The sequence below is a fragment of the Nycticebus coucang genome, chromosome 5 (genome assembly GCF_027406575.1).
Source record: "Nycticebus coucang isolate mNycCou1 chromosome 5, mNycCou1.pri, whole genome shotgun sequence".
Taxonomy (NCBI): domain Eukaryota; kingdom Metazoa; phylum Chordata; class Mammalia; order Primates; family Lorisidae; genus Nycticebus; species Nycticebus coucang.
This window is the reverse complement of record NC_069784.1, coordinates 94012580-94032462: the sequence shown is the minus strand read 5'-3', so window position 1 is coordinate 94032462 and position 19883 is coordinate 94012580. Positions and strand designations below refer to the sequence as shown.

Genomic DNA, 19883 nt, shown 5'->3' with positions numbered 1-19883 from the left:
CTGAATTTCCTTTTTTCAATGGAGCTTTTCAGGAAAAATAAAAGCAGGATATTTTTTTCTAAATAGCTGGAAAAATAAATGTCCAATGTATTCCATACTAATATGAAGTCACTATAACAATAATAATGATAATATTAAATTCTTCTGACTTGATTTGTTACCTCTGGAAATATAGAAAGCTAATTCAAAAGTGGGGAATCTTTCTCCAACTGCTTCTTTCTCAAAGTTCTACATCTGCTTCAAAAGAAATACCAGCAAGACTCAAAGCCCTTGAAAAATCACTAGAACAAGAAATACGATGACAATGAGGCCTGTGTTTATGATTCTATCAGCTTTCCACTGCCACGCTTCTTCAACACTGGAGTCTTAAACAGAGTCTGATATGTTCTCATTGGTGAAAGAAGTGTTTTGACTATCATCAGATATCTGAATAGTGAGTGTTTCGGGTGCCTGACACTGTCCTATACCTTACAAGTTGTTTATAGATAAAATAGAAACCTTGTTGTTGGCACCCGTGAGCTTAATGATTCCTAAGAACTCACATGAACTTCAGCAAATGAGATCGAAATATGGCATTATTGATTATACTGATTACCTGTTTTGTGATTATTCTTGCAACTTCCCAGCCTTGCCAGACCCCTGATGATTTTGTGGCTGCTAGTTCTCCGGGACATATCATAATTGGAGGTTTGTTTGCCATTCATGAAAAAATGTTGTCCTCAGAAGACTATCCCAGGCGACCACAAATCCAGAAGTGTGTTGGGTGAGTAAAGTCTCAAAAAACACATTTAGGCTTCAAGGTTATGCCACGAGACAAGGACATATGAACTGTTTATTTATATTAACATCTAAATTATTTTAATAAGATTTAAACCTATATATATTTTAAGTTGCATAAGGTTAATCTTGCAATCCCACCTTAAAAGAGAGATACATCAGTCCTATACTAGTATGCATAATTAAATAATTTCCGAGTGCAGAGGTAATGCCTGTTTTTTAATAATGTATTCATTTAGATCTTGCCTTAAAAAATCAACTCTTGAAATCTCTTGAGAAGCCACGGCAGCCTGTTCTTTACCACATGCATACCTAGCCTATTTGTATTTCTATTGACCCAAACATGTGTTTTGTTTGAAAATGGACCTATTGTTTGATGCTTTGTTTAAAATAGACTGCATTTTTTCTGACATGAATATTTTTTTCAATGCTGTATTCACTTAATTCTTGAAACAACTGAATTCTTTCATGATAAATTAAGACCCTCCACAACCCAAAGTGTTCCTTCTTTTTGACAAACATTTTGCATCAAGAAATCTGAACTACAGAAAAGACATTTGGCATAGGGTGCTGTGAGGAATAAAGCTGGACAAAGGATGTTACAGGCTTTTTTTTTTTTTTTTTAAGGAAGCAGGATGTTTGAATTCTAATTTCAGCTTTGGTACAAAACTAATTTTGCAAGCTTAGGCAAATCACTTAAGATTTTTGAGTTCCAGTTTCCATTTTCTCATTTGTAAAATAAGGGCCTGGATTCCTCTAAGGACAGAGGGAGTACCAGTTTCTGTTGCTATGGCAATGTGATCCCCATGCTTTCCTGTAATTCTAAAATTCTGATTCTATCTTGAGGTCTTTGTGTGTGAGTTTAATCTCCTCTTTTCTCCTACCTTTTCTGTCTTTATCAAAAAGTACTTATGTATTTACTAAGCTCTCTGAGAAGGCTTTCAGATAAAACGTTATCCCATGTGACACTAAGATTCTTTCTTATCAATCTCCCCAGAAAAATGAGCACTTTGAGCTATTGTCCTCATAATTGTTGATTAGCAGGAATAACAGGGAACCGTATAAAACTATAACATAATTAATGAAATTTTTAGAGCATTACCTTGGTACCCAAAATATAACTAAAGAGTTCAGACCCACAATTGCAGGCTAACAATTAGGTATGGAACGCACCAAAGAATTATTTGATCCAACAAGAAGATACTCTCTAGGGAAAAAAGTCACTGAATTGAAAATATTTTACTATACTGCCACTCATCAAGAAAAGTAGTATTTGCCAACTTTGAGAAAATATTATTAAGTGCCTACATTTCCAGGGCCCTATTCTAGGCACTCGAGATACAAGGTAACTACATCAAAAAGGTTCTGATTCTAGTGGAGTTTACACATGGGGGATTCCGAACATATTTACAATTTAATTGTCAGATAATCAAGTAGTTTATCCTTTCTCTTTGGTTCTCTTTTCAATGAATGCTGATTAGCCATAGCTCATGTTTAGACAGTCCACAATGATGAATAGTAATGTTCAAATAATCTAATTTCTCAAAACTGAATGAACTAAAAGAAAACACTAGAATATCAAAACCCTGAACAATAATATCCCCTTTATTCATTTAAAAAAATTTATAGACTCATCATTATGTTTAAGACATTGTTTATAAACTTTTATAGATAGGAGTGGATGAAATAAACTTTATAGTAAATCAGTAATCAAACACTTCAGTGCTGTGGAGTGAACAGCACTGAATTGGAAATGCTCTTTGAATGTTGAAATGCGTCAGGCCTAAAGTAGCATACTTTACTAGGAGAAGGCTGTTGGGCTTTACCCAAAGCCTGTTTAAACATAATTCTTAACAGACTTACTTATCTGGTCTCTAATCACAACAGACTAAAATCAGAAAACTAAAAGTGGACTTGTGAGTCTAAAAAGCAAGTCCTCTGACAGCCATAAAATGCTGACCTCTAACTACAAAAAAGAAAAAAAATCAAACACATCTTCATATTGCAAAATACTAAACTGTCTTCAAAAGGATCCCAAACTTCATCAAGAAAAAGTTAAATCCTATATCATAGATTCCATTTAAGAAACTGTAGGTTCTCATATTACTTTTCATAAAGATTTCATCAAAAAAAGATTTTTTTTGAGACAGAGTCTCACTGTACCCTGGGTAGAGTGGTGTAGAATCATAGCTCACAGCAACCTCAGATTCTTGGGCTCAAGTGATCCTCTTGTCTCAACCTGCCAAGTACCTGGGAGTAACTCAGGCACCTGCCACAATGCCCAGCTCACTTTTTTATGTTTAATAGAGACAGGGTCTTGCTGCTCAGGCTGGTCTCGAACTCCTGAGCTCAAGCAATCCACCCACTCAGCCTCCCGAAGTGTGACAATTACAAGTGTGAGCCACCATGCCCAGCTCAAGAATTATTTTTAAATAAAGTTCAGCTCCTTCAATAGGCAAGCTTTACTCACCTAGAAATTGTTGTAAAGCAGATGTAGTTAAAATAAGATAGCCAGTCTTTAGAAGAGTTGTGTTCTAATTTCAACAAATATTGTTTTCTCCACAGATTTGAAATATCAATCTTTCTTCAAGCTCTTGCCATGATACACAGCATCGAGATGATCAATAATTCAACGCTATTATCTGGAGTCAAACTGGGGTATGAAATCTACGACACTTGTACAGAAGTTACAGTGGCAATGGCAGCTGCTCTGAGGTTTCTTTCTAAGTTCAACTGTTCCAGAGAAACCATGGAGTTTCGGTGTGACTATTCCAGCTACATGCCAAGGGTTAAGGCTGTTATAGGTGCTGGCTACTCAGAAATAACCATGGCTGTCTCCAGAATGTTGAATTTACAGCTCATGCCACAGGTAGGTTTTGTTCAACCTCCATACACGGCTTTCGATCACATTCATTATAATGAAAGGATCAGAGAAAGCCAGGGAAACTAGTTAGGGAGTTGCCTTTATTTTAATCCTTCTTTCTCTTCAGTTGAAGAAAGGATACACCCCCGTTATATACAGCATAGTGGAACAGTATTGAGGGAATTGTCGTCCCTCTGTCTGTCAGGTCCAGTTTCTGACAGTTTTCATCGATTTAGATAAGACACAAATCTCTAAAGGCCTAAACTGCCTTGTTTCTGAAATAACATCATTCATGTCTTATGAAGAAAACTACAGAGAGGGAGGGCAAGTGAGCAGAGGAGTCAAGGAAAACTTCTCAAGGAGTGACGGCCTTAAACTTGAACAAGAAGGGACACTAAGGGAAGACGGGGGAGGAGAGGAAAGTATCTGTCCCAGAAAGCAGCAAGTGCAAAGTTGGGATGTCCAAAGCATAGCAGAAAGGTCAGTCTGGCTAGGTCAGTTTGTGCAGAAGGAAACATAGTAGGAAAGGCTCTTGTAGCATCTGGTAAGCTATAGGGGAACTTTTCTTCTTTTACTTATTTAGCTGTGTTTTTCTCTGTTTCCTCCTTTTTTTTTTTTTTTTTTTACTTATTTGGCTGTACCTACCTCTCAGTATTTAAATAATATTCAGTATTGGCCCTGGCCAGAGAGACAAGATAGATGCAGATGAATTGAGAGGTGTAAATGGGGCTATGAGGCAGAGCTACTCTACTACACACAGTACGAAATGATTAGAGGGCAAGGACTCTAAACTACCATCAGGTGCTAAGTATCATCATGAAAGCAACTTGTAAAGTAGGGGGGATTCATAGAAGAGGAAGGATGGAAAGGACCAGAGAGCTTAGGAAAATGTTATGGAAACGCAGGGAAGTCAAAGAGGAACACGTACTGTCAGCAGCCACATGGAGCTCATCCGCACCGTAACTAAAAGATTCCATCCATTTCCAGGTGAGTTATGAATCAACCGCAGAAATCCTGAGTGACAAAATTCGCTTCCCTTCATTTTTGCGGACTGTGCCCAGTGACTTCTATCAAACCAAAGCAATGGCCCACCTGATCCAGAAGTCTGGATGGAACTGGATTGGCATCATCACCACCGATGATGACTATGGACGATTGGCTCTCAATGCTTTTGCCATTCAGACCGCAGAGAAAAATGTGTGCATAGCCTTCAAAGAGGTTCTCCCAGCCTTCTTCTCAGATAAGACCATTGACGTCAGAATCAATCAGACGCTTGAAAAAATTATTGCGGAAGCCCAGGTTAACGTCATTGTGGTATTTCTGAGGCAATATCATGTTTTCAGTCTCTTCAATAAAGCCATTGAAAGGAATGTCAACAAGATCTGGATTGCTAGTGATAATTGGTCGACTGCCACCAAGATCACCACCATTCCTAATGTCAGAAAGATTGGCAAAGTTGTGGGCTTTGCCTTTAGAAGAGGGAATATGTCCTCTTTCCACTCCTTTCTCCAAAATCTGCATATGTTTCCCCGTGACAATAACAAACTCATACACGAATACGCCATGCTTTTGTCTGCCTGTGCTTATATCAAGGACAGTGATTTGAGTCAATGCATTTTCAACCATTCTCAGGCGACTTTGTCCTACAAGGTTAACGAGGATCTAGAAAGGAACTTCTTCTTGAGACATGATTTCCTCCAGGATCATACTGAGCCAGGAGTCATTCATAGTATTCAGCTGGCAGTGTTTGCCCTCGGTTATGCCATCCGAGATCTGTGCGAAGCTCGAGACTGTCAGAATTCCAATGCCTTTCAACCGTGGGAGGTACTTACTCACACAGCTAAGAAAATCCCCTATCATCATTTCCCCCATTTCCTCCCTTGTTTCAATTTGCAAAGGTTTATATTAACTGCTCTTTATCTTATTCCTTTTCCTAAGGAAACACCTCCAGTGTTTAAATAACCTGCATTACTATCATAGCTCTTTATTCTTGAAGATCATAGAGTTGTATTTTACTTCACCTCCTACTCTGAGCCACCAACGTTATGTTCTTTTATTTCCCGAGAAAATAACGTTGATGGTGCGAATTTTCTTGAGTCTTATAGGTTATCTCTTCTAATGCTCTTAACAAATGTAAGTCAGACCAGACAAGTTTAATAATCCTTTTTGTATTTACTAAATATGATGGATAAGGAAACTAAAACTAGGAAGTATAAGAACTATGACCTCAGTCCAGGTCTTCTAACTATATCCTCTTTATTTTTCACTGTGTCTCTAGTAGTTCATGATCCCAATACCTCCAGTTACGACTCTCTCAATTAGAGTGGTCTCTCTAGCCCTGTAGTCTTCTTCAAGGAAATGTCGCTAGGTAAATTATGATATTCCAGGTTTAAAGGAACCATTAATTGCACGTAAAAGTTTTTCCCTTTCTTCTCTTTTATTTGTTTGGAGAAATGAAGTTTAATAGGGCTCTATTTAATGACAATTTTTCATTATGTTTTCTTAAACACCCTTGAACAAGACATTTAAAATTAAATTGCTTCTTTTAATGGTGATAAGTTTTGCTCATTAGAAACAAAAGTCTTAATAATGTGTATTCAAAGCCAAATTTTTCTGCCCCTGTCTTGAAGCAGAATCATATTACAAAAATATAGGTATGTTAAATTCATAGGAGAAAACAAGGTAAAAATGAATATGACTTAATTCTTCCAACTGTGTAAGTAAATATCCGGAACAGGTCAGGTCTACTTTTGTCATTTTTACTTTAATTGCCCACAAACACAAGCTCCAAGGTCTCACATAATCAGCTGACATTTGTCAGGATCATGTGATCGTTAGAGAATATTTTTTAAGTTGCTCATTTTGAAACTATAATGCATTTTGCCTTATAAATGAAAAACCAAACATTTAGTGAAAAGGTAAAACTAGAGATTAGAACCTTTTTTAAAATTAAAACTCTTTCTTACAAATATATATGTATATGTCTAATGATTTTAAGATGCCTTTTGGAAAGCATTCTCTTTGTACTGCAAAACTTTATACTGTAGATGAAGGATTAGTAAAAACTATAAATTATCTTTTCAGATCACCCTTCTTCACTATACTCCAAATTTAGGTCAACATTTCCTATACATTTCAATAGTTTGGCGTGGTGCATTGCCGAAAATCACTTTTCATGTTTAAAAGTGGACTACTGCAATGAAACCACCACTTGGAATTTTAGAAATGAGAGATGGAGAGTGTGAGGGAGGAGGGTAAAAAGAACCTTATAAGGAAAAAGAAATACAAATAGTAAGAGCTATTTACTCACTGAAGATCTGGGAAAGTATTTTACAACAGGAATAAGTGTAATGTTCTGAAAAAAAGACTTGAGAAGGAATAATCTAAGCAGAGTCTTCTGACATGTTAAACACTAGAAGCCCAGGGTCATTCTTTTAGCCCTCAGAGTCCATTAATCTAGAAACAAATAGAAACAGATTGGGAAGGAGGAACAAAGGGATGACTTGCTCCTTTGATCATGATGTGAGTGAGTCACAGTCTGGTCAGTGCTATTCTCAGTGGGACAAATAATACAAACAATTATATTTTTATGAAGAAATCTCTGTAGACATTAAATTTAAAAGATCAAAACCATTTCAGGTTCCTAACCAAAGATACATTCCTAAGAATTGCTTTGTCCCCTAGCCAAATTCACTAATATATACATGATAACTTTCTGAATGATTTTAGATTCTGATCATTTTAAAGGGGTTAGTTCTTCCCCATGTTTGAGAGTAATACTTCCTTTGGCCTGGCATTTGGTGATATTTCTGAGCAGTATTCGGGGACTGCCTCATCACGCTTGTTTTACTTCAACAGATCTTTCTTCTTTTGAGACAGTCTCACTATGTCACCCTTGATAGAGTGCTGTGGCATCACAGCTCACAGCAACCTCTAACTCTTACAATTCTCTTGCTGCAGCCTCCCGAGTAACTGAGACTACAGGTGCCCGCCACAACATGCAGCTATTTTTTTGTTGCAGTTTTCATTGTTGTTCAGCTGGCCCAGGCCGGGTTTGAACCCACCAGAAAACCTGCTAGCCTCAGTGTATGTGGCTGGAGCTGTAACCACTGTGCTCTGGGTGCCGAGCCATACTTCTACAGATTTTTGATGTTCCTCTGTTGTGTGTGAGGATACGATGTCCTTGCTGCGAATAGTAATTTTTGTTTTTTCTTTTGTTTTCCTTTATTTCTGATGACACATAGAGCAGTAAGTGATGTGTGTGAGATAAATATCTGTCAAATTTCTATTCATATATACGTGTGTGTGTGTGTGTATGTATGTGTGTATATACATATTCCCTCCCTAACAAAGTCATCTGTCCAGGGGGGTGTACAGTCAAACAATTAGCATGATGCATTACAATGTTTTACATAAATTCAAGGTGGCAAAGAAGCACATAACTGGGGCAGCTAACCCAGTAGCAGGAATTCAGGGAATGTTTTCAAGAAAACATGACATCTATGGTGAATAGGATGGATAGATAGGAGTGAGCCAGGACTAAATACTCCAAGACCCAAAGGAGAGAAAGGACAGCATTTTAAGGGGACAGAATATAGTACCACTGCAGTGAAGCATGAAAGCCTTGACAATCAGGGCTCTCAGACTATGTTGTGCAGTTGAATTGCCTGGGAGTCTCCTCATCATGCAAATGCTAATTCAGTAGTTGCACAGCGGGACCTGAAAGTCTTCATTTCTAACAATCCCCCAGCTGATGCTGATACCATACACTAGGACAAGGACCGCCCTTTAAATAGAAAGTTGCAAACTAGATTTTAAAGTTTGGACTTCAGAGAGTAAAAGGACCCAATTAAAGGTGTTTTTAGGCCAGAGACTGATGTGATATGTTTTCTATGATAAAATAGTATTCCAAGTGCAGTGTGAATTGATTAGAGGAACCCAAGACTGGAGGGAGAAACACCAATTTGGTAATCCAGGCATAAGATAGGAATGTCTTGTACTACAGATGTGTCAGTAAGAATGGAGAGATGGTTACCTGGATATTGAAGAGGAAGGACGAAGAATCTTTGGAGATAGGTGGGGTGTCAAGGGTGACAGAGAGAAGAAAAGATGTTGCAAATGATTTCGAAGTTGGGCAACTGGTGCCATTTACTGAGCCAAAAACATAGAGAAAAGTGGAAGTGTAATGGAGAGAAGAAATATTAAGCACTGCGTTTTGGAGATGTTGAATATGAAGAACTTATAAGACATTGCAAGTGTAACCGTGGCAGTTGCATATTAGCCCAAAATTAGAAAAGACGAGAGTGATTTGGGAGTGATAAGAATAATAATAACTAATATTTTTAAGACCTACAGTTCTAGGTACTGAGATATATTACCTCTAATCCTTATAATATTACAGTAAGTCCACAGGGCTCATCCTTTACACTGTATCTTAAAGACATAGTAAGAGAAAGTGTTACTGGTGGTTAAAACTTGTAGCCCTTCAGAGATGGAGGGGACTTCAGTGATAAAGATCTGGCCTATGGCTACTCACATAGTCATCAATGAAACTGTCCCCACCCCAGTTCACTGTGCTTTTTGCTGTAACATGGAATAATTAAAAAAAGAAAAAGGCATGGCTCATCGCCTGTAGCTCAGTGAGTAGTGCACCAGCCACACACACTGAGGCTCATGGGTTTGAGCCCGGTTTGGATCAGATAAACAACAGTGACAATTACCACCAAAAAAAAAAAAGAGCTGGCCATTGTGGGGGGGGCCTGTAGTCCCAGCTATTCTGGAGGCTGAGGCAAGAGAATCTCTTAAACCCAAGAGTTTGAGGTTGCTGTGAGCTGTGATGCACAACACTCTACTCAGGACAACTTAGAGAGACTCTGTCTCATTAAAAAAAGAAAGAAAAGAAAAAGAAAAAGACATATCTGGGGCACCAGGACAGAGACGTGAGGCTGTTTACTCCGCTGTCCTCTAGTTTAGTCACATAGACCCCTCTCTCCACAGCAAGCTTACTTACGGGAAACGGACAACAATGTCTAACATCTTAATTAGTGTGGCCTCCGGGCCTTGTGTTCTTAAAAACAGGGCATTATCATACACAAGTCAATAATGTAACAATTGAAATGCAAATCCTGTTCTCTAAATTTTGTAGTGCCAACTTATAGTGAATTTCAGAGTCTCCATGAAAAGCAATAAATAATTAATGGAAAAAGCTTACCAACTAGAGTATTAATGTTCAAAATTTACCTTATCCCAGAGTAAATTTTGTGTCATATTTAATGAGGAATGAATGTACCATTTCATTTGCCTCCACCCTCTTTCTGGTAAGAACAGATATAAAACAGTACAAGTATGTTTATGTTACAGTATTATCATTTACAGAACATATGTGTCTGAGCTTTACTCCATAAAACCTAATTTAATGCAGGAAAACACAGGTGGAAATCATTGCTCAAACACAAGAGTAGAAGAGAATACGGTCCCTAACGAACTGAGTAACAGGCTTATGTGTGTATGGGGCTTAAAGAAGGAACAAAAGAAAAACCAGTAGACAGGTAGAAGTAAGAACATAGAAAGTAGGCCCTTATCTATTCTTTTATTTTTGTTTACCTCATTTTTTTCTCCCAGGGACTTGCTAGAATAAATTTTGTTAGTTAATTCCACCATTTTAGATCTGAGATCCTCTTCCTTCTTTAAAGTAATGCTAATTAATTTACATTCATTAAAAGATCTAGAAAGCCTATGGGGACATATAATAAAATCAATACATACAGATTTTGCTAAAGTGGTATTTGGCTACTGACATGACTCTCAAAGTTATTATATTTACCTTAGAGTGTAACTTGATCTTCTTATCGTGACAAAAAAAGGAACATTCATAAAAGATTAACTGAGAAGGAATAGAATAGAATAATTCTATTCAAATAGAAGAATTTCTGCCTCCTTCTATAGATCTCACACCCAACAAAAGCCACTTAGAGCCACAGACTTAGGTAATGAGTGGGCCATTATGCGTGTGTTCAGAGAGGCTTATTTACTCAGCCATGCTGATGTACTAAGTGAATAGTGGAGCCAGAATGGCAGCCTGTTCCCTACCTACTAGTCTTCCACTGCAGCATGAGCTCCATATGGCTGACCCATACGTCAATAAAACATTTCCTGCCCTAACCGTATCATATACCAGTTCTCACTGTGCACATTAGTAACAAGATAAGTGATTTTTCATTACATTTCTTTCCTCTCCAGTTAAAAAAAAATTATTTTATGAATTAAATTAGAAATGGAACTCAGAGATCACTTTAGTATGTACTCAGTCATTGGAACAGACTAAAGAACCGTTGGAAATAATAAAATAGAGAGTAATTGTAACTGTCAAGATTGCCCTAATGAGAGATAGAAAGAACCAGAGTCAGAGCCCAGGCATCTGCCAAAGAGGACCCATTCTGAAACTGGACAATGTGGATAAATACAGATACTCAAAGAGTTTCCGTTTTATAGGTCAGAGAAGCTGCCATCCACAGAAATTAACTTGCTTTCTCAAACTCACGTAGCAAGACTGTGGCAGAAATGAAACTATTAATAGAATCCAAGTGAAATTTATTCTCAAATTGTTGTCTGGTGATTAAGAACCTTCCTCCACCCCCATGGCCCAGAATCTTCTTTCTTTCTTATTTTCAGGTGATAGTCATTATAAAGCCATGTTATAATTAGAATAATAGATACACTTACAATGTTTACAGTCAAAATTTGTTCCTGTTTTTATTTTTTTATAGTTACTTGATGTGCTGAAAAATGTGACATTCACTGACGGAGGGAATTCATTTCATTTTGATGCCCATGGGGACTTGAACACCGGATATGATGTTGTGCTCTGGAAGGAGCTCAATGACCACATGACTGTCACCAAGATGGCAGAATATGACCTGCAGAACGATGTCTTCATCATCACAGACCAAGAAATAAAAAACGAGTTCAAGAATCTTCAGGTAATTGTACTGTAGGCTACGTTTTAGCATGCAAAGCAATTGGTACCTCAACTGCAAAAGTCATTGACCCACAGGAACCTCCAGTGATCCTCCCGCCTTTTCACTGTCCCCACCTTCCCTCCTTAAATTCTGTGGTCAACTAGTGTAACTCTCCCTGTACCCTCAGTTGCTTTGCCCCTCTTGCTCTTTGTTATATATATTCAAGCAAAACACAATCCTTGTTAAATTCAACCCTCTACCTAATCAAGGTAACCCCTATGTTGTTGAACTTGGGGTACCCACACACACACAGAGGAAAGGAAAACTTTGCTGATTGGTCTCACTTTAAATTCTTGATCTCTGACCTCCAGGGAGCTTTTCAAGCTGCAGAGCAATCAGACCACGGCCCTAGGCTGTTAACTCTCCCACCTTCCTAGATGGCTACTTTACACTTTGTCTTCTCCCCTTCTTACCAACCTCACTCTCTGTTGACCTTGTTTTGTATTATACCCCGTACATAGCAAAAAGGAAACAACCAGAAGAGATCTCTGTTGTCCCCTGCCATTGCCTCTGTGCCTCTGTCCTCACCTTCCATCGGGCACCAGGGGTGGACTGTCTACTCCCAGCCCAGGTTGGCTCCTGTGCTTCACCTCTGGGTCCCAACCTCTCACCTACCACTCTGGCAATTTCACATTTTCTCCAGTGTTCTCAATTATTCTCTCTTCTGTATTATTACACAGTAATATAAATATGCTATCATTTCTCCCATCTTAAAAAAAAAAAAAGACACTTCATTGTTCCCCCACATCCTGCCCCATAGACTACCCCCTTACACTGTTTCTCTCTCCATTAAAACTACATGGTTGGTCCCACCCTTCTACCCTCTTTTGAAGTTTCTGCAATCCTTTTTTTTTTTTTTTTTTTTTTTGCAGTTTTGTCTGGGGCTGGGCTTGAACCTGCCACCTCCGGCATATGGGGCCCGGCGCCCTACTCCTTTGAGCCACAGGCACTGCCCCCCTGCAATCCATTTAAATTGTTTCTTTCTAGCTCACCAATATTAACAAATCCAAAGATCACCTTACTTCACTTACCAACTAATCATTCCCCTCTCCATAAAATCCTTTCCTAACTTGCTTCCATGACAGTACACTCACTTAAGTTCTTCCTGTTTCTCTGGCCACTACCTCTCTGCCTCCCTTGCTGATTCCTTGCCATGCACACCACCCCTAACCATTCAGATGTCCGGGGCTCAGAACTGCTACTCTTTTTGTCTCCACTTTTCCTTAGTGATCTTACCTGGGCTTGGAGCTTTAAATGTCATTATATAAAGGAATGAGGCCTCCCAGATTGCATTGTCTTCAATAAGATTGCTTACATGACATCTCTACTTGGATGTCTAATAGTCATCTTAACTGAATGTCTCCAAAAACAAAGCTCCTGACAGTCTCTTCTAAACCCACCCCTATCTCAATAAATGGCAATCCCTTTCTCCTAGTCATTATGAAAAATCCTGCTGAAATCCTTGCCCCATCTCTTTCAGTTATATCCATATTCAGTAAAAGTTTACTTTTGGAATGTGTCCAGAATCTGACCACTTTTTACTCCCCAGCCCACAGCTGCTGCAATCACCGCTCACCCACATCCTTGCAGAAGGTTGTTAACTGTTCTCTGCCTACATTCAGAGTAATCCTGGATTACCCCGGAGTAATCCTGTAAAACACAGTGCTCTGCTCAGAACCCTGCCATGGCATCCTATTTCTTTTAGGGTAAAGCCAATATCTTTATAAATCCTACATGACCTGCCCCTCACCCTTTCCCTGTACCTTTCCGACCTCACCTCCCACTCGCCTTCTCTCCTCTGGGCCGCTCCTCCCCTCACGCAGGCTTCTTGCCCTTCTGTACATGTCTCTCTCTCCAGCTCAAAGGCTTTGCACCTGTTGAAAATTACTTTTTCAGTAATTTTCTGTGATCTTCAGGTGGTTAATTTTCTCAGTTCCTTTCTATCTTTTCTGCAATGTCTTCATCTCAGTGAGGCTTTCCCTGGACACATTATTTAAAACTGCAACATCAGCCTAGTCCTTCTTAGTCACTGACCGGTCTTTACTTTCCTCCTTAGCACTTACCACTGTCTGTCATTATGTACATTTTGCTTATTTTTGTCTTGTTTGTTATCAACTTTATCAATTGGAACTTAAGGCCTATGAGAGGAGGGATTTTTTATGTTTCTGTCCTATTGTCATGTGGAAGGAGGAAGGGACTGACTTGCTGGGAGGGAAGGTTGCACTTACATTCCCCTAATGATGTCCAGTTTTGTTGAATAGTTAAATCCTTTTGTGTCATCCGCTGAGCACCTTCCCGGAGAGTGGCTACTTCAAATTAAAAGTTGCCCTGGGGACTTCACAAGGCATATGTCCTGCCTGCCAAAAACCCAGGTCAACAATAACCAGTGGGAAGAAGAACGCCAGTGCCATGGACACAGTGATACTGAGTCGTGGCTGCCTTTTACCTTCAGCCAAATCATTTTCACTTTCCTGAGAAAAGACTGGTTAGCTTAGAACTGTATGTTCTAGACTCAGCAATAACTGATAATTAGGGAAAACGTCATTGAACTGTTCTTCTCTGGCTTTGCAAGGGTAAAAATGAAACAACAACACAGATTTATTTCACATGATGTGCCATGAGAAAGAGACTATGAATAGAATATATGTCGCTGAAGTACAAAAAATTATTAGCTAGATCAGAAGCACAAGGTTCCTTAAAGGAGAATGCTGCATGCAATTCACATCCACTTAAATATATTTGTATATTCAAGATTATCTATTCAACTTAGTCTATTAGTTTTAAATTCAAAATGTTTGACTGTTTAGTTTTTTAGAGTTAGACGGGGCCTGGAGCATCCTCCTTGGATAGCATGATAAGAATTTCTTCTAAAGAATATAAGAGTTGTCCAGGCGTGGTGGTTCAGGCCTATAATCCCAGCACTCTGAGAGGCTGAGATGGGTGGATGACCTGAGCTCAGGAGTTCAATACCAGCCTGAGAAATAGCAAAACACTGTCACTACTAAAAATAGAGAAACTACCTGGGCATCGTGGCAGGTGCCTGTAGTCCCAACTACTCAGGAGGCTGAGGCAAGAGGATCTCTTAAGCTCAGGAGTTTGAGGTTGCTCTGCGCTGTGACAACCCAGCAATCTACCCAGGGTGATGGAGTGAGACTGTGTCTCAAAAAAAGAAAAAAAAAAAAAAAAAGCAAATAACAAATGAAGAGTCTAAAAGTCTAATAATTTACTATTTTCTTACATAGTGGAACTCTTCATTCAGTATGAGATTGGAAATCGCCAGACCATCAAGTTCTTCTTTAGTTCTATTGTTACACATTTCTCTTTCTTCTGGGAATTTTCTGAAAGAGCTTATTTCCATAATTTGCTTACAGAAGTTATTAATGTGACAAAAACTGTATTTTTTCCTAAAGCAGTTTCTCCATCTAAAACATTTCAAGTATTTTAAGTTTGTTCATATTCCTGAAGATGGCAAAAAATTCTATAATGCTATAAAAAATATTATTTCAATTAAGTCATAATTAAGGATAATGAGGATAATTTTTTTTATTTATTTGGGATTTCTTTTTACTTTTAATATAGCAAATTCAATCCAAATGCTCCCCGGAATGCCGTCCTGGACAAATGAAGAAAACTACAAGAAGTCACCACATCTGCTGCTACGAATGTGTGAACTGTCCTGAAAATCACTACAGTAATCAGACAGGTAACCAGGTCACTGTCACATGGACACTCTTGAACCATTTCTTGTAGGCTGTTTGTTTATTTTTTACATGACTTGAAAAAATAAAAAAAGCTTCCCATGCTCCTGCTAAATTAAATTGCAGTGAAATTTCATTTTATCTTGGAATTTGCTCTATGTTTTCAACAGATGCACAACCAGTAAATAATAGAGATGGAAAAGTTCCTTTCCAAGGGAGAATGGCCTTCCCTCACACATAGCATCTGACAACTCTTAAAGTCATGCAAACCCAGAGGCACCTACAGCTAAGAGACAGATATGGCATGTCCCGGCTATCTCCTTTCCGTCAAGAGGCAAGAGTTAAGTGTAAGAAGAAAGAATCCTCTGGGAGACAAAAGGGGCAACTTTTGACAGAGACGTGATGCTAGTAACTGATTGTTTGCCAACCCTATCTTTAACAATTTGGCAAGATCAGAGCAAAATACACAAATTAAAGTACATGAGTGAGGTCAGCAGCCTTAGGAGCCCTGAAAGGAACTATCAGCACTTTCTCTGGAGTCAAGCCTACTTTAAAAGCATCCTATGCCCTTGTTTATGGCAGCATTCCTGTTCATCTTCTATTTGATATAAAAAGAACCTCAGAGAGCTGCAACAGTCCCAATTTTATTCTTTTTTCTTACTGACTTCAAGGGAAAGAGCGTATCAATTAAAATATCTCAACATTCATGTTCTGTCATTGTCTCACAAACATGCCGTGTATTCCAATCCTAAGAGGGACTATACTCCTAAATAATTAGATAATTGGCCGAGGAGAGGGTGTTCAGGCAGTATGTTATCTAGCAGCTATCTTCCAAGTGGGAGAATAAAAATACAAAGAGAATTATGTAACATTTATTTCCGATAAAGATGTATAGAGGTCTTCCCAGGTTCTATTAGTTTGTCTTTTGATAACCAAGGCAAGTTGCCGCCAAGAATGAGACTAAAAACACGTTGGAGAAAGCACTAGGAGTTGGGGTAACCCAAAAGGACATCGCTAGCTGCTCTTCTGTACATCTCTAGCACTGGCCTTCACACCTAGACAAGGGCAATACAGGGCCACTGAATGGATGAAATAACAGATACCAGCTCCTGTTAAGGGGAAAACAGATAGGAGTGAATACATGTAGGTTGATAGAATTTGAAAGAGGAGGAGATCAGAAATGTCATGATGTTTATAAACAGAAACACAGTCTTACTTCAAGCTTAATAAAGAAGAGAATGCAGAAACTAAAAAGTTAAATGGACAGTGTAGAATGCAATCAGATAAATGTCCTGAGTGGGGCTTTTTCGGGAGCAGTTGGGACCCACTCTTCTTAGGGTGTTGGAATGGGAGGCGAATGCAATCCCACTGTCAGAGTCTCTGATGTCCATTATGCGTGCTGCCCTGCAGTCAGAATCAGCATAAATAGTGTCCAACCTTACTTCTGCCAGGGTGAGATGCTTACATGTGCTATCCTCCTCGGGAAAAAAACTTTAATTTCATCATCAAGTGTTACTAATCCCAATCTTGTGTTATCTTGCTTTCAAGAGATATCAAGTTTTTAGGGTGACCCATCCATATTGGTTTTTTTTAAAAAACAAGTCTTAGTCATAATAGCAACTCCTGCGTATTGAGTGTCTATTGGTGCAATCCTCTGTGTGAGCATTTATAATTATTATCTCACTGAAGGCGGCACTCCCAGGAGACAGGATATTTCTTTGAGAGAGAGAAAAGGAAAGAAGGATTTGGAAATAGGCTCCAAAATTAGCTTGTTCAAGATTGTAGGAATCACAGTGCTGGAGAAAAAAAAGGACTTACTCCATGCCCAGTTCCAAAACCCTTATTACTAACAGACTCCCTGAGCTACCACCTATAACATCAAGAGGCTCAGATCCGTCTTGAGCATATTGATTTCCAGCTGGTCTTTTTGTTTCTTTTTTCTCTTCCTCTTTATTCTCTATACCCCTTCTCTTTCATTTTCTTGGGGTCTGTGCATGTTAATAAGCAACCAGTATGACAATGATTTATATCTGTTTTCTACTCAGGACTGTTTCTGAGCGGGAGTCTCATTTCCAGTACTGTGGACCTCCGTTTAAATGTTTGCAATGTAACTGAATCGCCTCTGTCTTTTAGATATGGATCGCTGCCTTTTATGCAACAATGAAACTCACTGGGCCCCTGTCAGGAGCACTAGGTGCTTTGAAAAGGAAGTGGAGTATCTCAACTGGAATGACTCCTTGGCTATTCTGCTCCTGGCCCTCTCCCTGCTGGGAATCATGTTTGTTCTGGCCATTGGCGTAATATTTACAAGAAACCTGAGCACCCCCGTTGTGAAATCATCTGGAGGATTAGTGGTCTGCTACGTGATCCTCCTCTGTCACTTCCTCAACTTTGCCAGCACAGGTTTATTCATTGGAGAACCACAAGACTTCACATGTAAAACCAGGCAGATGCTGTTTGGTGTGAGCTTTACTCTCTGCATCTCCTGCATTTTGATGAAGTCCCTGAAAATTTTGCTAGCCTTCAGCTTTGATCCCAAATTGCAAAACTTCCTGAAGTGCCTCTATAAACCAGTCCCCATTATCTTCACTTGCACAGGTATCCAGGTGGCCATTTGCACGCTCTGGCTGACCTTTGCAGCACCTGCAGTAGAGGAGAATGTCTCCTTGCCCAGGGTCATTATCCTGGAATGTGAGGAGGGGTCCATATTTGCATTTGGCACCATGCTGGGCTACATTGCCATCCTAGCCTTCATTTGCTTCATATGCGCTTTCAAAGGCAGGAAATTACCCGAGAATTACAATGAAGCCAAATTTATAACATTTGGCATGCTCATTTACTTCATAGCTTGGATCACATTCATTCCTGTCTATGCGACCACATTTGGCAAATACTTGCCAGCTGTGGAAATTATTGTCATTTTAATATCTAACTATGGGATCCTCTGTTGCACTTTCTTCCCCAAATGTTACGTTATTCTTTGTAAGCAAGAGACTAACACAAAATCAGCCTTTCTCAAGATGATTTACAGTTATTCTTCCCATAGTGCGGACATCCTTGCCATGAGTCACGCTTCACTGGACTCCATTAACAGCAACATCACAGTGACCGGTCCCAGCTCTACCAGCAAGTCTACGACCCGGCAGCAAAGCGAAAATCTCCAGGCACAAGCATTGGCACACATAGGCAGAGAAAGTGCCACACGTGTTGCCAAAACTTTGCCTCGAAAAAGAATTTCAAGTATTTGAATGAGCCTTAGAGATGCCGTATTCCAGAATAAAACACTGCCAGGGTCTTTGCCTCTAGTATGTTCATTTACTTCCCCAGCAAATATGTCACATGTATTTCTTCACTGCCACCATCATCACCAAATTTTTGTTGAACACTCTGTCCAACTACCTTTTTAGCAAATAAAATAGAGCCTTCAGCTTGAAACTTTCTTCATTCTTTGCCACATTTATCAGCCTCTATCTTTCCCGCCTTCCTCTTAAGCACATTGACAAAGGTGTCTCTCCTGTTCGAGATTATCCCATAAAAATACCCACATATCATCCTTATACCATTCTATCTCATCTCTTTCCAGACCTCTTTGGATTTTCCTTCTCCCTTGAGCATTTTTATCCTCCCATCCACTGCTCAGTACAGCTGAGCAAGCATCTGAGCAATTCCCAAGGACCCAGGGATATCCTCAGGGCACTACAACAGTATCACAAGATGGCACTGAACCACCCTGGGACACAATGGGAGGGTTTGGAGAAGACTAAATAATGGATATGATATTTAGGTGAAGCCCTGAAAGATGAGTAGGAGTTAACCAATCAGAGAAGGTACAGACTGTGTTCTGGATAAAGGCGGAAAGGTGGAGAAGCAGAAAGTGTGACAAGAAAGTTCCCCTGAACAGGGAACGATAGTCATTTTTGTATTGTGAGAGATGAGTCCTCTCTGGTGTGCAGAGGTCAGGCTGTAAATGGACCCACAGACTGGAGTTCCTCGTGAAGGAGCTTAGGATCTCTTATCCTGTGGGTAGTGGGTGACCATAGACTGTTGCAATAGCCTCCTAATTTGACTCTGGCTTCAAATGTTTTACTCTAAACACTGGAGAGAGCTGGAAGATCTTGCTAAATCATCTATATTCACTTCTACTAGATCTGCTTCTGTAGTAAAACCGCCTTCACATCACTCAATTATTTAAAAATCTACAATAAGTCAAAATTTCTAATCTTGATGGCCAGGCTGGTCAAACCCAGCACATCTTCTACTCGTTTCAGCCTACCACCAGGCCCTTCAGAGACAGCAAACTTCTGGCCACTGGCCACCCCCACCTGCTGCCATTTTACACCTCAGAGCGGGGATCTTCCCTCTGCCCTGATGTCCTCACCATCCTTGTCTTCCTGGAACTCTTTGGCTAAATCCACCAGACACGATTTAACTATCTCTTCTTCTAAGCCTTCCTTTCTGACCCTGTCATCGCATCTATAACACTTCATTAATTTACCTGTTTTTATCTTGATTTATTCAACTAACACT

The 19883-nt window shown here is 39.4% G+C and overlaps 1 protein-coding gene across 1 annotated transcript; it reads left to right on the top strand.

Annotated features, from left to right (window-relative positions):
• The first annotated feature begins 502 nt into the window (after positions 1 to 502).
• Positions 503 to 18604, top strand: GPRC6A (G protein-coupled receptor class C group 6 member A). Its single transcript, XM_053591850.1, has 6 exons — positions 503 to 763; positions 3343 to 3646; positions 4628 to 5464; positions 11407 to 11619; positions 15238 to 15361; positions 17490 to 18604. Exons 1-6 carry the CDS (start codon positions 570 to 572, stop codon positions 18602 to 18604), a joined length of 2787 nt encoding a protein of 928 aa, XP_053447825.1. The 5' UTR covers positions 503 to 569.
• Positions 18605 to 19883: the final 1279 nt, after the last annotated feature.

Excerpts from the sequence above, each read along its gene's own strand:
- GPRC6A (XM_053591850.1), top strand. The coding sequence starts at position 570 with ATGGCATTATTGATTATACTGATTACCTGTTTTGTGATTATTCTTGCA. Across the intron at positions 764-3,342 it reads CAAATCCAGAAGTGTGTTGG|ATTTGAAATATCAATCTTTC; the intron begins GTGAGTAAAGTC and ends TTTTCTCCACAG. Across the intron at positions 11,620-15,237 it reads ACGAGTTCAAGAATCTTCAG|CAAATTCAATCCAAATGCTC; the intron begins GTAATTGTACTG and ends CTTTTAATATAG.